The sequence below is a fragment of the Antechinus flavipes genome, chromosome 1 (genome assembly GCF_016432865.1).
Source record: "Antechinus flavipes isolate AdamAnt ecotype Samford, QLD, Australia chromosome 1, AdamAnt_v2, whole genome shotgun sequence".
Classification (NCBI taxonomy): Eukaryota; Metazoa; Chordata; class Mammalia; order Dasyuromorphia; family Dasyuridae; genus Antechinus; species Antechinus flavipes.
In genome coordinates this window covers 295,640,189-295,659,653 of record NC_067398.1, presented here as the reverse complement: position 1 = coordinate 295,659,653, position 19,465 = coordinate 295,640,189, and the positions used below count along the sequence as shown (strand labels likewise).

Here is a 19,465-nt window from a genome sequence, read left to right as displayed (position 1 = left end):
AGCAGGGAGGAGTACAGATAGAAAAAAGAGTAAACCTGTTTGATTTTGATCAGGCCTTTTGTTCAAATTAAGTGAAGAACTCTAGTAATTGTACTTACTGTGTCCAATCAGAAACCCAAGTTATGATGTCATCACCACCACTCCCCAGGTTATATTTTCCCTATAAAAGATATGCTTATAATGTAGAAATTTGCTCATTCTTTTTAAGGTGCCAAATTCTTTTGAGGGATAATCAGCCAGTCAATGGCTACTCCTTATTACAGGAAAGGACGTGACCATCAATAATAATGGATGTGGTTCTTTTCAACAATGAGATGATTGAAGCCAGTTCCAATAATCTTGTGATGAAGAGAGCCATCTGCACCCAGAGAGAAGACTATGGGAACTGAATGTGGATCACAACGTAACATTCTCACTCTTTTTGTTGTTGTTTGCTTGCATTTTGTTTTCTTTTTTACTTTTTTTCCTTTTTGGTCTGATTTTTGTTGTATAGAAAGATAACTGTATAAATATATATACTGGATTTAACATATATTTTACTATGTTTAACACAGATTACTTGCCATCTAGGGAAGGGTGTGGGGGAAGGGGGAGAGATAGGAACAAAAGCTTTTGCAAGGGTCAGTGTTGAAAAATTACCAATGCATATGTTTCAAAAATAAAAAGCTTTAATTAAAAAAAAATAATAAGGTGATTCATGCCAATTCCAGTAAATCTGATAATGGAGAAAACCATCTGCATCCAGAGAGAGGATTGTCGATACTGAATTACTGAATGTGAAATACTACAACATAGTATTTAAACCTTTTATGTTGTTGTTGTCTGCTTGCTTGTTTTTTTCCTTCTCATTTTTTCCCCCTTTTGATCTGATTTCTTATACAGAATGACAAATGTAGAAATATGTTTAGAAGAATTGCATGTTTAACCTATATTGGATTGCTTGCTGTCTAGGAGAAGGGAGACGTAGGGAAGGAAGGAGAAAAGTTTGAAACACAAAATTTTGCAGGGGTGAGTATTAAAAACTATTTATCATGTATTTTGAAAAATAAAAATCTATTATTATTAAAAAAAAAAAAAGAAAAAGAAAAGAACACCTTAATGAGAGAATAGGCCAAATGGTAAAAAATACATAAAAATCCAATGAAAAGAATGCCTTGAAAATCAAAATTGATCAAATGGGAAAAGATATACAAAATATTACTGAAGAGAGCTCCTTAAAAAATGGAATTAATCAAATGAAAAAGAAAGTACAAAAGTTCATTGAAAAAAATAATTCCTTAAAAGTTAAAATTGGGCAAATGGAAGCTAATAACTTTATGAGACATCAAACAAAATCAAAAGAATGAAAAAATAGAAGAATATCTCATTTAAAAAAAAAAAAACCATCCGGGGACACTGATGCATTGTTGGTGGAGTTGTGAACGAATCCAACCATTCTGGAGAGCAATCTGGAATTATACCCAAAAAGTTATCAAACTGTGCATACCCTTTGATCCAGCAGTGTTTCTACTGGGCTTATACCCCAAAGAGATACTAAAGAAAGGAAAGGGACCTGTATGTACCAAAATGTTTGTGGCAGCCCTGTTTGTAGTGGCTAGAAACTGGAAAATGAATGGATGCCCATCAATTGGAGAATGGCTGGGTAAATTGTGGTATATGAATGTTATGGAATATTATTGTTCTGTAAGAAATGACCAACAGGATGAATACAGAGAGGCTTGGAGAGACCTACATGGACTGATGCTAAGTGAGATGAGCAGAACCAGGAGATCATTATACACTTCGACAACGATATTGTATGAGGATGTATTCTGATGGAAGTGGATTTCTATGACAAAGAGACCTAACTGAGTTTCAATGGATAAATGATGGACAGAAACAGCTACATCCAAAGAAGGAACACTGGGAAACGAATGTGAACTATTTGCATTTTTGATTTTCTTCCCGAGTTATTTTTACCTTCTGAATCCAATTCTCCCTGTGCAACAGGAGAACTGTTTGGTTCTGCAAATATGTATTATATCTAGGATATACTGCAACATATTTAACATATATAGGACTGCTTGCCATCTTGGGAGGGGGGTGGAGGGAGGAAGGGGAAAAAACGAAACATAAGCGAGTACAAGGGATAATGTTGTAAAAAATTACCCTGGCATGGATTCTGTCAATACAAAGTTATTATTAAATAAAATAAAATTTAAAAAAAAACCATCTAGAAAATAGATCCAGGAGAGATAATTTAATAATTATAGGAATACTTGAATGTTCTGATCCAAAAAAAACCTTAAATATCATCTTCCAAGAAATTATCAAGAAAAACTGCCCTGCAGAAACTAGACATTGACTACATCTAACACTGTATACCAAGATAAGGTCGAAATGGGTTCATGATTGAGACATAAAGAATGATATTATAAACAAATGAGAAAAACATAGGATAGTTTACCTCTCAGATCTGTGGAGGAGGAAGAAATTTGTGACCAAAGAAGAACTAGAGATCATTATTGATCACAAAATAGAAATTTTTGATTAGATAATTTTGATGATATTAAGTTAAAAAGTTTTTGTACAAACAAAACTAATGCAGACAAGATTAGAAGGGAAACAGTAAACTGGGGGAAAAAATTACATTTAAAGGTTCTGACAAAAGCCTCATTTCTAAAATATATAGAGAATTGACTCAAATTTATAAAAATTCAAGCCATCCTCCAATTGATAATGGTCAAAGGATATAAACAGACAATTTTCAGATGAAGAAATTGAAACTATTTCTAGTCATATGAAAAAATGTTCCAAAGCACTATTCATCCAAGAAAAGGAAATTAAGACATCTCTGAGATACACCTCTCTCAAACTGGCTAACATGATAGGAAAGGATGGTAATAAATGTTGGAGGGAGTGTGGCAAAACTGTGTTAGTGGAACTGTGAACAGATCCAATCATTCTGGAAAGCAATTTGGAACAATGCTCAAAAAGTTATCAAGCTCTATATACCCTTTGATCCAGCAGTGTTTCTACTGGGCTTATCTCCCAAGATCTTAAGGGAGGGAGGGGACCCATGTGTGCAAAGGTGTTTATAGCACCCCTTTTTGTAGTGGCAGGAGGCTGGGGACTGAGTGGATGCTCATCAGATGGAGAATGGCTGAATAGGTTGTGGTATGTGAATGTTATAGAATATTATTGTTCTGTGGGAAACGACCAGCAAGATAATTTCTGAGAGGCCTGGAGAGACTTCCATGAACTGACCAGGAGACCATTATACACAAAAACAACAAGACTGTATGATGATCAATTCTAATGGACATGGGTCTCTTCAACAATAAGATGATTCAAACCAGTTCCAATTGTTCAGGGATGAAGAGAGCCATCTATACCCAGAAAGAGGACTATAGGAATTGAGTGTGGTTCACAACACAGCATTTTGACTCTTTTTGTTTCTCTCTCTTTTTTTTTTTACTGGTTTGATTTGATTTTTCTTGTGCAGCACAATAATTGTATAAACATGCATGCATATATTGGACTTAACATATATTTCTACCATGTTTAACATATATTGGACTACTTGCCAAAGGGGAGGGCATGGGGGAAGGAGGAGGAAATTGGAACATAAGGTTGTACAAGGGCTAATGTTGAAGAATTGTTCATACGTATATTTTGAGAAACAAAAAGCTTTAATAAAAATAAAAAAGAAAAGAAAAACTGCCCTAATATTCTAGAACCAGAGATAAAATAGAAATTAAAAGAATCCACCAGTCACCTCCTAAAAGAGATCCCTAAATGAAAACTTCCAGGATTATTATAGCACAATTCCAGAGCTCCCAGAACAAGGAGAAAATATTGCAAGGAGCCGAGAAAAAACAATTTAAATATTGTACAGCTACAATCAGGATAATACAAGAATTAACAGTTTCTACATTAAAAGGACTGGAGGTCTTAGAATATGATATTCCAGAGAATAAAATAGAGAAGATCCAAAGAATGTATAAACACTTCCAAACTAGTGCCACTTAAACAGTAAGCTGTGGAGCTTGCTGGGTTGGGAAGTAACCTCAGCAGCACTCACAGGAATTTCACTTCTGTAACTGAGTTTGAGCTCAGGAATTGATAAGGGACACCAGGCTCAGCTATGCTACCAAGACATGGATGAGAAGGAACCAAGACATACCAGTATGACTACCTCGCTAGCATTCAGGACACCCCAGAATCAGCCGGAGTCAGGCTAAGCAAAAGTCCTTAGCCTTTATTCTTGGTCTTTAGGGGTAGAAGTGAAGGGGATGGAAGAGAATCTTCCCATGGCCATCTCCCTCATCTACCGTACAAGTGTGACTCTGGCTAGTCTTACTCCACCCCCTAGTCCCTTCTATAATCCTCTGTGTACACCAATCATTGAGCCAGCACAGGATAGTGAGAAAGGCCATTTTCCAAGCACATGCCCATAGAATATTGCCCAATCAGTAGTTAGCCTCATCTCATTCTTGAACTATTACAACAGCCAGCTAGTGGGTCTGGCTGCCTCAGGTCTCTCCCTGTTGGAGTTCTTGTTCTTCTTTAAAATAATATAAAAGATGGTTTTCTCTGGATGAGAGCAGGTTTCTCGGGGAGGTTTTTTGGAGGCAACCTTAGTTTCAGTTGAAAGTAATAATCACCTCAAAACACAGCCAGGTGATAAAAGTTCAGATCTTTTATTATCTCCAATATAGCCTGGTTAGCTTAGAGGCCTAACTCTCTGCTTAGTTCTAAAAGCTCTTGCAGCTTTGTCCTTTGCTTCTGCCTCTTGCTTCCAAGAGCTCCCTCCGAATGTCTCCAAATCCAAAGATTTGTCCTTCAGTGTTGGAATCTTTACAATGCTAACTCATTAGAGTTGATAGATTATTGATCTGATCTTACAAGAAGATGTTTTGGGCCAGAACCTGAAACAAGGTACTAAGTAGAACTAATTAGTACAATGCTTGTGTTTACACCTTTACTCATCGGAGATCACAAGTACCCCAGATTCACAAAGTAAACTTTGTAACTTTGTGAATTCACACCTCCCTTAAAGCTTTTAGGGCCAGAGAGCACTATGGAAGAAAACCCATAATCCCATTCTCTCAGAAGAGTCCTATATAAACCCAGTGAAGAGAGATTCTGCAGAATATTTTCCACTTGGCTGGCTGGTGGCGGAAGAAGACTTTTCAGAGGAAGAAGCTACAAGTCGAGAGTTCAGCAGACAACCAGATTCATCTTCATCTCACACCATTGTGGTTGGTGGCTGGGCTCCTGCACTTCCCCCACTGAGACCAAGCTGGTCTGAAAGACTCGCCAGAAAGCTAGCTGAGCCCCAAGTGAAGGAGGCAAGAGATTCATTCCAACTTTGTGCTGGCTGGAGGCTGAAGAAAGCAGAGGCAGAGGCTGAAGGACAAAACCTTTGGATTTGGAGACATTCAGAAGGCTCTAAGCTAACCGGCTATATTAGAGACAATAAAAGATCTGAATTTTTATCACCTGGCTGCATTTTGAGGTGATTATTACTTTCAACTGATACTAAAGCTGCCTCCAAGAAAACCTCCCCGAGAATCCTACCTGCTCTCTCACCCAGAGAAAACTATTCTACTTGTTTTAAAAGAAAAAGATCACCACACTTCAGCCTCTGCCTCTGCTTTCTTCAGCCTCCAGCCAGGACAAAGATGGAATGAATCTCTTGTCTCCTTCACTTGGGGCTCGGCTAGCTTTCTGGCGAGTCTTTCAGACCAGCTTGGTCTCAGTGGGGGAAGTGCAGGAGCCCAGCCACCAACCACAGTGGTGTGAGATGAAGATGAATCTGGTTGTGCCTCCGAGAGAGTGCTTCTCCTCAACTGAACTGATGCTCCCTTCTCAATCTTCAGCTGAACTCTGTCCGAGAGTCTCTGTCTGTTTTCTTATATATGAGAGAGAGGAATTGTGGGATACAAGAGAGAGGGATTATGGGTTTCTTCCCAGAATGCTCTCTGGCCCTAAAAGCTTCAAGGGAGGTGTGAATTCCGATATCTTATACTAAACCCTGAAATCTCCCAAACGTGTGAACTCCAATGAGTAAAAGTGTGAACACAAGCACTGTATCAATTAGTTCTACTTAGTAACTTGTTTCAAGTTAACACTAGGATTCCAACATCTCCCCTCTTCAATCCATCCTCAATTCAGCCACTCTTCCCAAAGTATAAATATGATCATGTCATCACCCATACCCACAACAATAACCTCCCAGTGGTTTTCTATTACCTTTAGCAGCAAATACAAAATGTTATTTGGCATTTAACCTAACCCCTTCTTACCTTTTCAGTCTTCTTACAATTACTCCCCTCCACATACTTTAGTAACACTGGTCTCCTTACTATTCCACACAGAAGACACCTATCTGTTAGCCCTGGACATTTTCTTTGGTTGTCCCCCCAAACCTAAAACACTCTCCTCCATTCCAACTACTGACTTACCCTGACTTTCTTTAAGCCCAACAAAGACTCCTCCTTCTAGAAAAAGCCTTCCCCAATCCCTCTTCCTCCCCCTACCCCCCGACAATGCCTTTACTTTGTACATTTATGCTGTCTGTATATAGTTTGCTTAGTGTGTTATCTCTATCAGATTGTAAGCTCCTTGGAGGAAGAAGGTGACTTTTGCCTCTTTTTTGTATACTCAGAACTTAGCATAGTACCTGGCATATGACATGTACTTAATTTTTTTTTTTGATTGATTGATTAAAACAAATCAACCTTTGGTCTGAAAATAACTCAAACTCAATCATATTCTCTTACATGAAAATAAGCTTCTCTGGCTGTTACAGGGTTACTAAAGAGGAAGACTAACTCACTCACTTTATTCCCCAAAATACTTTCAAAAATAACAATTTTATAGCTGACATATGGACAGAAAAAAAATTCTCCAACTGCTTAATTTTTATTTATCCTTTACTCAATGACAGACACAATTAATAGTGAAGGCCAAACTGTAAACCATACTGAACTCTGCCCTTTGCTCACTCTTCACTTGTTTCTGAGTGAAAAGGCACATGAAAATGTGACTCTCTGGGTGTAACCTCAGCTGCTATCATGCCCCACCTATCTTTTGACTGCTATCTTGGAGCTGGACCCTGCCTTTCATTTCTCTGGGTCAATTTACATTCAGAGGCCCAGTGAAAACCTCGGTTACATTTTGGACATAGGGTTTTAGGTTTTATTCTCTCACCCTATCTTCTCACTCTATCTCCATATCTACAATGAGCTCTCAAATGTCCAACTTTTCCACACTGAAAACATCTACGAGTTTCTCTAGAAGTCCCTTGCCAAAAGGGACCTTGTTTTTCCATGTTCATCATAGTCTGTGCATAATAAGCATTTGTGCCCATTGTGACACAGTGTCTTATGATCTCCTCTAAAGGAGCATCTCTGTCTAATCCCCATATAATTATTTTGCAAATGCATTGGCATTTTCCTTAGCCAGATGTCGGTCATTATTTCTGTGGCAGCATTATCTCCAATGGTTCTTATTACAGCTATTTGCAAACAGCCCACAAAATCTGCAAAAGATTCATTGGGACCTTGCTCTATTTTTGTAAAAGCTTTACTTCCATCCTTCTGTCCAGGGAGAGAACTCCAAGCTTTTATTACAGCCTTAGAAATTTGCTCATATACCATTATGGGATAATAAATCTGTTCTGAACTCTCTGCATACTGACCTTCACCAGCTAGTTGGTCAAAAGTGATTTGTACAATAGCTCCTGTTTGCCTGTTGCATTGGGCTTGAATCCTACATAACTCATGATACTCCGAAAGCCACAACAAATTTTGTCCAGGTTCTACACATGTCCTAGCTATGGATTTCCAGTCATTTGGGGTTAAGGTTTCATAAGCCTCAAATCTCTCCCTACTTAAAACTATCCTCCATTCTAGCAAAATGATATCCTCCATACAAGCCAAATGATCTTCCCAAAGTATTTATCTGACCAAGTCACCCTGTCCCTCACTAGGAACTGTGGCTCACTATTACTTCCAGAATCAAATATATCTTTTTCTTTTAAAGACCTTCACAACCTGATCCTCTCTTCTTTTCCAGTTTTATACTCCTCTTTTTACTCTATATTTCTTACTGTTTCCCAAATAGGATATTCTCTCTCTCAATTCCATGCCTTTTCAGTGGGTATGCCTCAGCTTTGGAATCCTTCCTTCTTCATTTTTGCCTCTAGGCTTCTCTGGCTTCAAAACACAACTCAAATCCTACATGTTATTTTTTTTTTCCTCTTCTTTTTTTTAATTTTTATTTATAACTTTTTATTGACAGAGCCCATGCCTGGGTAATTTTTTTACAACATTATCCCTTGCACTCACTTCTGTTCTGACTTTTCCCCTCCCTCCCTTCACCCCCTCCCCCAGATGGCAAGCAATCCTATAAAAGTTAAATATGTCACAGTGTATCCTAGATACAATATATGTGTGCAGAATCGAACAGTTCTCTTGTTGCACAGGAAGAATTGGATTCAGAAGGTAGAAATAATCCAGGAAGAAAAACAAAAATGCAAGCAGTTTACACTCATTTACCAGTGTTCTTTCTTTGGATGTAGCTGCTTCAGTCCATCTTGATCAATTGAAACTAAGTTAGATCTCTTTGTCGAAGAGATCCACTTCCATCAGAATACATCCTCAAATAGTATCGTTGTTGAGGTATACAATGATCTCCTCGTTGTGCTCATTTCACTTAGCACAAATCCTACATTTTAAAGAGACCTTCCCCACTATTCCCATTTCTGGAGCCTTTCCTCCCATTTGCCCTATGTTTTCTAGTCGTTTATATATTGTTTTCCCACTAGAATGTGAGTTTCTTGAGGTCTGAGATGGTTTTTACTTTCTTTGTAATCCCAGTATTTGCTTAATGTCTGGCACACAGTGATACTTAAATATTAGTTGGCAGACATGAGAAATAAATAAGCTTAAGAGAAAAATTCAGATTCTTAAAAATAAGTTTTATTTTGTGCAACACAGATTATATCAAGGCCTTTTCCACCAGAGTAGAAAGGGCAAAAGATTTGGAGAGTTTGCAGGTTCCCCATTCACCATTTATGTGACATTGTACAAGTCACTCAAGTTTTCTGAGCCTGTTTCCTGTCCTATAACTATAATATATAACTCGCAAAGATATTTTTTAAAAAGTACTTTTAAAATGTGAGATATTACTAATAGAGAAACTTGGCTCATCTGACTTTGGACTATCAGAATCTTCAGTTCAAAATGAGTTTCACCAATACTGGTGAGGAGGGAAGATAAAACTCTTTATATTTAATTTTGCAATCTTGAATCCTTGAATCTACTGTTACCAGTGACAATTATTGTTTCCGGTCTTCTGTTCTCAATAAAATCTGAAAAGCATCATAGGTTTCCCCTTACAACAACATCAGCCTTCTCTTTCCAAATTTCAGTCATAGTCTGCAGAAAAGAAAACTTTCAATCTCCAATTTTTTCAAAAAACTTTTTGTTTGGGTCTTGGGAGAATTCTTTGCTTTATATTTGGAATGACCAGATCGATTTAATCAATTTATTTTTTCTCTAATACTGCTTTATGGTCAGTTTTGTTTACCAATGTCAAATAAGCATTAAAGGTCTAAATGTTTAGATATATATTACCAAAATCTCCTGCCTAAATGAAAGCAATGGAAATTTTCATTAATATAAAAATTTTATACACATCTTAATTGATACTCAACACAAAAAAAGAAAAATATTATCAACCCTATTCTATACATAATAAAAGGAAGACTTTACTTTAAACATGTCAAGTTTGAGATGAGATCTGATGTCCATAAGGCAACAGTGATTTAAGACTAAAGCTCAAAGAAAAATTTAAGGACTGGATTTGTAGATAGATATGTTGGTTTGTAGATAAATAAATCACCAAATCCAAAGGAGCTGATGAGATAACCAAGAGAAAAAGAAGGGAAAGAAGAGGGTTAAGAGGTCTGAGAACCAGGATGAAAGCTCTGGGATACACATGTTTGCAAAGTGAGACAGATAATGATGCCAGAAAAAAGACATAAAACAGGTACCAGACAGACAGGTAGAAGAAGAACCAGAGAAAGTTATGTCACCAAACCCGAAGGAGGAGAGAGGGTTTATGAGAGGTATTCTGTTCAAAGGGACAGGTAAATGGGAAATTTAGCCCCACCTCCTCTTCCCAGAACTCCCCAAATCAGGCCAATAAATCAATCTTTCTGTCTATGTAAGGTCCTGTCAGGTTTCACATATATATGTGAAACAAATCAGAATTCCTTGGCACTATGGGAAAACTTCAATATTTCTCAAAGCAGAGGAATCTCTGCACTCACATTTAAGACATCTCTAAAAGCTTCCCCATATCTTAAAGACAGCCAAGTCCAGAAAAGAAAGCCAAGGAAACTTCTAAGTCCATATTGTCTTCCTGATTCCCCACTTTCCTCCAATCTCCCACTCCTCTCCACCATTCCTCACTTCCCCCTGTCCCCAGAATGTTTAATATTCTGCAGCTGAAGACCACCTCCAACATAAGGAAATGTTTAAACTACAGCACTCAAAAAATCTGGAGAGGCTGATTCTTTACTACTTAATTTAGTAAATAAAGTATAAATTTCTGATCCTGATACTCAAAGCCCTCTACAATCTGAATTCAATCTATCCTTCCAATGTTATTTATGCCACTCCAAGTATCCTAATTTCCATTCAAACTCAGCTACTACTCATTCCAATTCTCACAGGGCCTTCTTGCTATATCCTTGCCTGTAGCAAGACTGTCCCCAGTACAAGGGATGGATTTCTTATCTTCTCCGCCTAAAATATACACTCAATCAACAAGTGTTCATTACACACTTACTGTGTGCCACACACTGGAGAAACATAGAAAAAGCAAAAAACAGTTTCTGCCCTACAGAAGTTATATTCTAATAAGGGAAGGTAATATGTAGTAAATAAAAGATACAGACTAAGAAAGAAGGTAGAGAGGAAGGGGACAAAAGGGAAATATGAAGGAAAATCACTGCCAAGGAATGGGGGGAAAAAGGAAAGAAACAAGATCCTACAGAAAGTGGCATTTGAATTGAATCTCACATTAAAAGGAAAATTAAGAGGATGAGGTGAGGAGGGAGAACATTCCAGACAGAGCAGAACTCAATGTAAGTGCCGAGATGAAAGATGAGAGATGAGATGAGAGATGAGAGAAAGAAGTCACTTTCATACCTGGAAGAACAAAAGGTCAAGAATTTCTTGGGAATTAATGAAGAAAAAATGCAAATGAAGACAGCCTAGTTGTGTCATACCTATATAAAAATATAGGTGCCATACCCATATTTTAAAATATAAAGCAGCAGTCATCAAAATCATTTTATATTGGCTAAGAAATAAGAGTGGTGGATCAGTGGAATAGATTAGGCTGACAAGACACAATAGTCAATAATCTAGTGTTTGACAAACCCAAAGACCCCAGATTTTGGGATAAGAATTTACTATTTGACAAAACTTGTTGGGAAAATTGGAAATTAGTATGGCTGAAATTCTAAAATATATAGAGAACTGACTCAAATTTATAAGAATTCAAGCCATTCTCCAATTTGTGGAGAACTTAGTGATCAAAGGATATGAACAGACAATTTACAGGTGAAGAAATTGAAACCATTTCTAGTCATAGGAAAAATGCTCTAAAGCATTGTTGATCAGAGAAATCCAAATTAAAACAACTCTGAGGTACCGCGACACATATCTCAGATTAGCTAAGGTGACAGGAAAAGAAAATGAATGTAGGAAAGGATGTGGGAAAAGAAAACTGGGATACTAATACACTGTTGGTGGAGTTGTGAACTGATCCAACCATTCTGGAGAGCAATTTGGAACTATGCTCAAAGGGCTATCAAACTGTGCATACCCTTTGATCCAGCAGTGTTTCTATTGGGCTTATATCCCAAAAAGATTTTAAAGGAGGGAAAGGGTATGTGCAAAACTGTTTGTAGCAGTCCTTTTTGAGGTGGCAAGAAACTGGAAACTGAGTGGAAGCCCATCAGCTGGAGAATGGCTGAATAAGTTATGGTATATGAATGTTATGGAACATCATTGTTTTATAAGAAACAAATCAGCAAGATGATTTCAGAGAGGTTTGGAGAGACTTACATAAACTGATGCTAAGTAAAATGAGCAGAACCAGGAGATCATCATACACCACCACAACAAGATTTTATAATGATCAATTCTGATGCATGTGGCTCTCTTCAACAATGAGATGATTCAGGCCAGTTCCAATGATCTTGTGATGAAGAGAGCCATCTACACCTAGAAAGATGTCTGTGGAAAGTGAGGGTGGATCACAACACAGTATTCTCACTCTTTTTATTGTTGTTTGTTCACATTTTATTTTCTTTCTCATTTTTTTCCTTTTTTTAAACTGTGCAGCAAGATAATTATATAAATATGTATGATATATTGGATTTAACATATAGTTTTACCATGTTTAGCATATATTGGATTACTTGCCATCTAGCGAAGAGAGTGGAGGGAAGAGGGAGAAAAACTGCAAAGTTTTGCAAGGGTCAATGTTGAAAAATTATCCATGCATGTTATGCCACAGTTCTCTTTTATTGTCCTTACTCAGTTTCCCTAATTATCCTGACTCAGTCCAGACCTCAGTTTCCCAGCTTCTCAGTTCTGCAAAACCTCCCCTCCCTCTCTATCAGAATACTTGATGAGGCTTATGTTTTAGAATATCAGAATGCCTCTCCCCATCCCAAGCTATTAGAATATTAGATACTGTCTTATCAAGATGCCTCTCTCCATGTCCCTGCTGTCTCCAGCTGACTATGTCAGACCCCTCTCCAGATGCTCACCCGACTCTGTCAGAATCCAGTTCCTCCTCTCAGTACCCTGACTCCACCCCTGCTTCAGTCTACGTGTCTGAGCCATATGTATATATGTCATTGAGAACTCTGATTGTTTGCTGGATTCTTGGAGACCATAGTCTCATAGATCCATTTGATCCCAGTATATCTCTCTATTTAATAAATAATTTAATAATCTCTATCTTGCTCAGTTTCTCCAGCATTACATGCATGTTTTGAAAATAAAAAGTTTTAATTAAAAAAAAAAAGTCACCTTCATGTGTAAGAATGCCAAATAGGCCACTATTTCTGGGCCACAGATAGGGTATATGAAGGGGGAATATTGTATAATTCGAGAAAGAAAAGGTACCAGATGGAGGGGGAAGAATATTAAATATCAAACAAAGGAGTTTATATTTTATCTTAAAGAGAGTCAAAACAGAGAAAGAAAATTATAGACAAATTTCCTTAATATTGATACAAAATTTTTAAATAAATCTATTTTATGCTGGAAATAATAAGAAGCTTTATAGTATACTATGTGAAAGGGTAAGGTAACAGAATCAAACCAGAACAAAGGAAAACACCCATAAAGATTATTGTCTTTCCCTTCCTCCAAGTCAGAGCTCTTCCACAAAGTCTGGTAGGAGGCTTCCTAGTTAAAAGTGATCTCTCCTTCAATTTTTTTTTTTTTGCCCTATTCTTTGCATTTATGAGAAAGTTGATTTAGATGATTTTTTTATGCTGCTTCCAGGTCTATGATCATACCTCTACCTTTTATTTCTGTAGATAACTGTTTTCTCCATTAGAATTACAAATTCCATGAAATACAATGTCTCTGTATAATATCTGTCTTGTATCTCAAGTGTAGCACCAGAATGCACTAAATCAATGTTGTTGATATCAATCAGAATCATCTCAAATACTTTTGCCAGATGAGGCCTGGTAAACTACAATTCACTCAAATTGCTCTTCTCTGAATTATTTTCTCTCACACAACTTGACATGATACTGTCTTAATGTTAAAAGGCAACAAATCCAAATCATATGAGATGAGTAATACTGGTATCATACTGTCCAATACATAGCTGTCTTTTCTGTTAAGGTCTGATGAACTACAGAAAATGGAAAAGGGCAGAGAATCATGCTATTAAGTAAGCAACGTACTTTGGAGGATGGGGGACTTTGTTGGGAAATTGTCTAAAAACAACAAAATATACCAATAAAAGTAAATTATATCTTCTCTTGTTTTTTAATTGCTTAAAGTATGTATATCTTATTCACGAAAATCTATAATAATAACATAATAACTGATTAAGCTTTTCAAAATTTACTTGTACTTCTCTCAGAGCTCCATTCCTGACTCTACTGACTTTCTCCACCATGATGGAGCAGCCTTCTTACCCTGGAAATTCACTTTAACCTTGTAATCCCATCTTCTGATTAGCCATACCTCCCAGACCCTCTATTTTAAGGACAGAGTCTAGCCAGGGGTCCTCAAAGTTTTTAAATAGGGGGCCAGTTCACTGTCCCTCAGACTGTTGGAGGGCCGGGCTATAGTAAAAACAAAAACTTTGTTTAGTGGGCCTTTAAATAAAGAAACTTCATAACCCTGGGTGAGCGGGATAAACGTCCTCAGCTGCCGCATCTGGCCCTGGGCCATAGTTTGAGGACCCCTGGTAGACTAACTATGCCTTATGTCTCTCTCCACTCTTTTTTTCCACTGCTGATTCTTCTTAGTGACCTTTTATGTGTTATCTTCCTCCATTAGATAGGAAGTTCTTACAGGGCAGAAATTGTCTTTTTGCTTTTATATGTATTCCCAGTGCTTAGCACAGTGTCTGGCATATAGTAAACCCTTAATAAATACTTGTGGGCTTAACTTTACAAAGCATAGAGTGTGTGTATATATATATATAATCTCATTTGCAAACCACAACAACCTTGTGAGGTAGGAAAGAGAGATATTATTATCTGTATTATAAATAAGGAATCTGAAGATGAGACAATAATTTCTTCCAGTAATTTAGAGCTGGGAATAAACCAGTAAGATCATCATGCTCTCATTTTACAATAATGAGATAATAATTTTACAATTAAAAAAATGAGGCCAAGAGAGGCTAAATGACTTGGCCAAGATGCCAACGCTCATATGGATTCAAATCCATGTCATCTTGTGGCAAGGGCATGCAGCCCAAAGCATCATATGTAGGGTTTGAACCTGCTGTCCCAACTCTACCATATACTACTGATGTAAACTAAGATCTTTCAGGGGAAAATGATGTAAACTGTGTCCCCTTTAATCTTTGGGGAGGCCCCTGAAACTTGATCCTCCTTTTGGGGGGAAGGGTGTTCCTGGACCTCAAACACCTTTCCCAGACAACACCTTCCCAAGTTCAGTGGTCTCATTCAATTGGAGATCTTGGCTGGGGCATTATCACAATCCTCTAATGAATTGGAGATTAGTCCCTCAAACTTGGTGGGGGAGGGGGCACCTGGGAAAACCCCAGAAGGCTGATAAAATACAACTCTGAACCTCAAATCTTTGCATTAGTCCTAATGGGATTTTGCCCACTGGTGAAGATATTTTCTTCTCAGTGTTAAACCCACCTTTGCCAAATTCCTAATCAGGAGTTTTGCCCACTAAGAAAGCTGTCTTCTTAGTGTACTGTTTTCTTAACCCACCTTTGCTAATTCCTAATCAGAAGCTATTTGCCTTTCTGAACTGGGCCCACTGATGAAGATATTTTCTTCTCAGTGTAAACATATCTTTGCTATATTCCTAACAGAATCTTGTTCACTAAGAAGGCTGTCTTCCTAGCAAGCTGTCTTCTTAGTGTAAATAAATTCTTTTTTGCCACACAGACTTTGGGTACCGAATCCTTTCACAAGGGATCTGCTACATTGACCAGAGAGGATCTCTTACCCTCAATTCTCATCCCTCATCACTATGTCTAGCATACAGCATTGGGATGCCTACGCAGTGAATATTCTGAAATGCCACCATATAACTATAAAGTAGTTTACAAAGGGTTTTCATATTTATTGTATTATTTGCTTCCGACAATCTCTATTAAAAAGATAGCATAAGAAGCAAAATTCAGGATCTGAATGCAAGATTGCAGAGTAAGTGGCAGAAACAAGACTCAACTTCAGATCCCACCAGTTCTAGAATCAAGAACCATGATCAAATCACTTCTGCCATTGTTCTTGAATGAAGTATGTTAACCTACATGCTTATGACTATATTCAACATCCCTATAATTTTCTAAATCCAAAATCCCCTCCTGAGCAGCCATTCTTTTGTATGTGTTGTCCACTTCATGAGAATATAAATCCCTTGAGATCAAGAACTGCTTATTTTATGTTTATATTTCCAATATTCAGGACAGTGCTTGACAAATAGTAATATTATCAAATGATATTTATAATATTTGTAAAACTCTTAGCTCAGTGCTTGTGTTACACAGTACATACTTAAATGAGTACCTACTCAGTCCCTTTAACAAATACTTAATAAATATTTTTTTCATTCATTCAAAACAAGGTCTTTTAATCTCAAACACAATATTCTTCCAGTGCTCCACACAAACTTGTTATTATATACTTGTTAAGCATTTGAACATAGGGTCTCCACGTCCTTTCTACTGCAGCTAGGTAATGAAACAGTTCCTTTGAATGTCCACTTCCTTTGAAACTGCAATCCTCCATCTCACACACACAAAAAGTTTTCTTCAAAATACCGTAAATTATGAAACATTAATCCTATAGCTTCTCAATGTATATCAATAGTAATCAATAAACTTTTTTTAGAAAGCTAAAGCAAGTAAATAGATGTCATTATCTTCAAAGGCAAAATACAAAGAAGAAATAAATATATGCACAAAGGCAAAGAGATACTTAAAAAAGAAAAAGTTCTGATCCCCGCTCAATTGGAGCAAATTGGTAACAGATACACAATTGTTTTCCTGAGTCATTCCCAACTCTTGCATAAACATGCAGGAATGACTTAGCAACAAAAAAAGAGCAGCAAACTTCACAGAATAGTAGAGGGTGGCCAAGGAACCCAAGGCACCAAAACCTAGAGCCAGGCCAAAAACAAAACAAATCTTGTCTCTCAAATTCTTCACACAAGCCAAGACACTTAAGGCAGAAGACCCCAGAAGTCAATCCTAGCTAATGAGTATGACAGGAACGGGGAGGAAATGAAGGTAATAAATCAGTTATGTCAAACCCTGGGCAAGAAATGAAGGGTAATTGTGCTAAGTGGTCACTTGAACAACTAGATTGCCCAAAGAGCAATAACTTCAGAGAAGAGAGGACAGAAGAGCAAACAAACACATGAGCCTGGTAACCAATCAAGAAACTGGAAAATTGGGAGTGACTGGGAAGAAGGGAATGAAATAAGGATATAGTGGGGAGCTGGGATGTCAGACAGCATGAAGGGGCTAAAAAACAAAGAAGTAGACAACCAGTGAGGACTAGAAAGCAGAGGAAACAACAAACAGGGAAAGACTGAGAAACAGAGTGGCAATAGCCTGGAAAACAGGGGGAGGCCAACAACTGGTAGTGAAGTAAGACTACAACTAAGCAGGGAATGTGAAAATTTTGGAAGAGACACAGAAGCATGGGGACAGATGATATGGAGGAAGGCCTGGAAATCACTCATTAAGACAGGAAGGAAAGGTAGCTGAGACGTAAACATGTGGGGGGGCATGGGGCAAAAAAGGTAAAATTGTGCCTGGAAAGCAAAGGGGTTAAGATACCTAAGGGAATTGAAAAAAGAGAAGTCAGGTAATTTAGAAGACACCAAAAATTTGAAAGATCAGACAAATGGGACTGGGAAGCTGGGTGAGGGAGGGGTCAGATAATAAGGGGGTTCTGGAGAGCAGAGGGTAAACACATGGGGATCATGAGGAAAGGAGTCAGATACATGAGAGGACTGAGAAGCAAGGGGTCAGATGACTGGGAGTAAGCTAGAGAGTAGGAGAGTCAGACAACTAAAGGGACTGGGAAACTGAAGGTCTGGGAAGGAGCAGGTAAATACTGGACAGGTGAGGAGTCTAGGAAGCTAGGAGTCAAATGACTGAGTAGGAAGTAGGAGGGTCAGATAAGGACCAGGAAGTCAGGGAATAAATGACAAGAGTCAGGGAGTAGGAGGGTCAGACTATAGAAGAACCGCAATGCTGGGGGCCACCCCACTGGAGGGTTTGGAAAGGTAACTAAGGGTAAGGTAACTATAAGGGCTTGAGAAGCAGAGGGTAAACACATGGGGATTATGGGCAACAAGTGGGTCAAACATGTGGTTGATCTGGGAAGCAGAGGGTCAGATGACTAGGGATGATAGAGGAAGTGGGAGGCTCAGAGAAGTAGAAGACTTGGGGGGTTTTGAAAAGCAGAGAATGAACATGTGGAGACTATGGGGAGCAGGAGTGGGGACAGACAAGTAGCGAGACTGGAAACCTGGAGATGAGACAAAGGAATGGGGAAGATGGGGGCCTGGGAAACAAGAAACACATAGGGGTCGTGGATAGCTAAGGGGATCAGCAAGGAGAAGGGGGATGTCTAAGATTCTGGAGGGTCAGATCAGTAAATGGGAATCTAGGTTGGATATGGAGGAGTCTGGGAAGATAGGACTCATGACTAGGAGGATGCTAGTGAGTACTAGGGTCAGGGAAGTAGGACTGGCAGGCTGGGCGTCAGACACCCCGAGGGGCTATGGAGCAGGGATCAGACTCGGGGGGAGGGGTGTCCAAGGGAGCAGTCATGTGGGCGTCCTGGGGAACAGACATGGGGGTCCCGAAGAGCAAGGGTCAGACACATAGGAGGCCCCCGAGAAGGAGGAGTCAGAGCCTTGGGGGGCCCAGGGAGCAAAGGCTGAGCTGCCCAAGGAACCGGGAAGCAAGTGACAGATACAGGAGGAGCAAGAGTCAGGAGCCAGTGACAGCGGTGGGGCGGCAAGGGGTTGTCGCGACGGGACTGGCCCCGCGACCCCTTTGCCTCAGGGTTCAGGTGGAAGGGCAGCACGGGGCGGGCCCCGCCACTCACCGCTCATCCTGCCGGTGCCGCCTCCACTGCCGCCTCTGCTGCTCCGGCAGGCCGGGGAAGGGGGGGAGGAGAGGGGGAAGGCGGGGGAGAGACAGAAACACACTCCGCGCGCCAGCCCCGCCCCGGAAGTTGAAGAGCCGCCGGTCGCCCTCTGACCCGGAATGTAAATATCCGACTCCAGGTAGCTAAGTGGGCTTGGCCCCTAGAGTTTGACTTCTTCCTCCTCCCTGGGTTGTCCGAGGCAAGTAATGAGGGGACTCGCGGGCAGAAAGTGGTGAAAAGATCTTCAAGCTCGGAAGAAGGGGAGGGGAATGTCTAACCTCTCCCTTGAAGGCAGAATTGGAGAAGGGAAGGGTAGGAAAAATCTTCTGTGGGTAAACCTGGCGAAGCAGCCTTGCGGAGGTGGGATTGGAGAAAGAAGAGATGACCTCCGAGGGGCTTTTGGAGGAATACGAGGCTCGAGGTGTGAGGGATGTAGAAGACCGAGGAAACTAAATTAATTGCCCTAATTAATTTCTACATTAATGGAGCCCGAAAGGACTGAAAACTTGGGGGTAATGGAATACCTGAAACTTATCTTACGAT

General features: G+C 39.1%; 1 protein-coding gene across 2 annotated transcripts in view; it reads right to left on the bottom strand.

Moving 5' to 3' along the window:
• The window catches only part of SNX29 (sorting nexin 29), a 692,162-nt gene extending 673,096 nt beyond the window's left edge, over positions 1-19,066 (bottom strand). Inside the window, exon 1 of one of the 2 annotated variants that reach the window (XM_051962973.1) lies at positions 18,881-19,066. In XM_051962973.1, the coding sequence (XP_051818933.1) occupies positions 18,881-18,887 (7 nt within the window). In that variant the 5' untranslated portion in view covers positions 18,888-19,066. The remainder of the gene's footprint in view (positions 1-18,880) is intronic. The other variant, XM_051962964.1, reaches the window with a different exon arrangement.
• Positions 19,067-19,465: the final 399 nt, after the last annotated feature.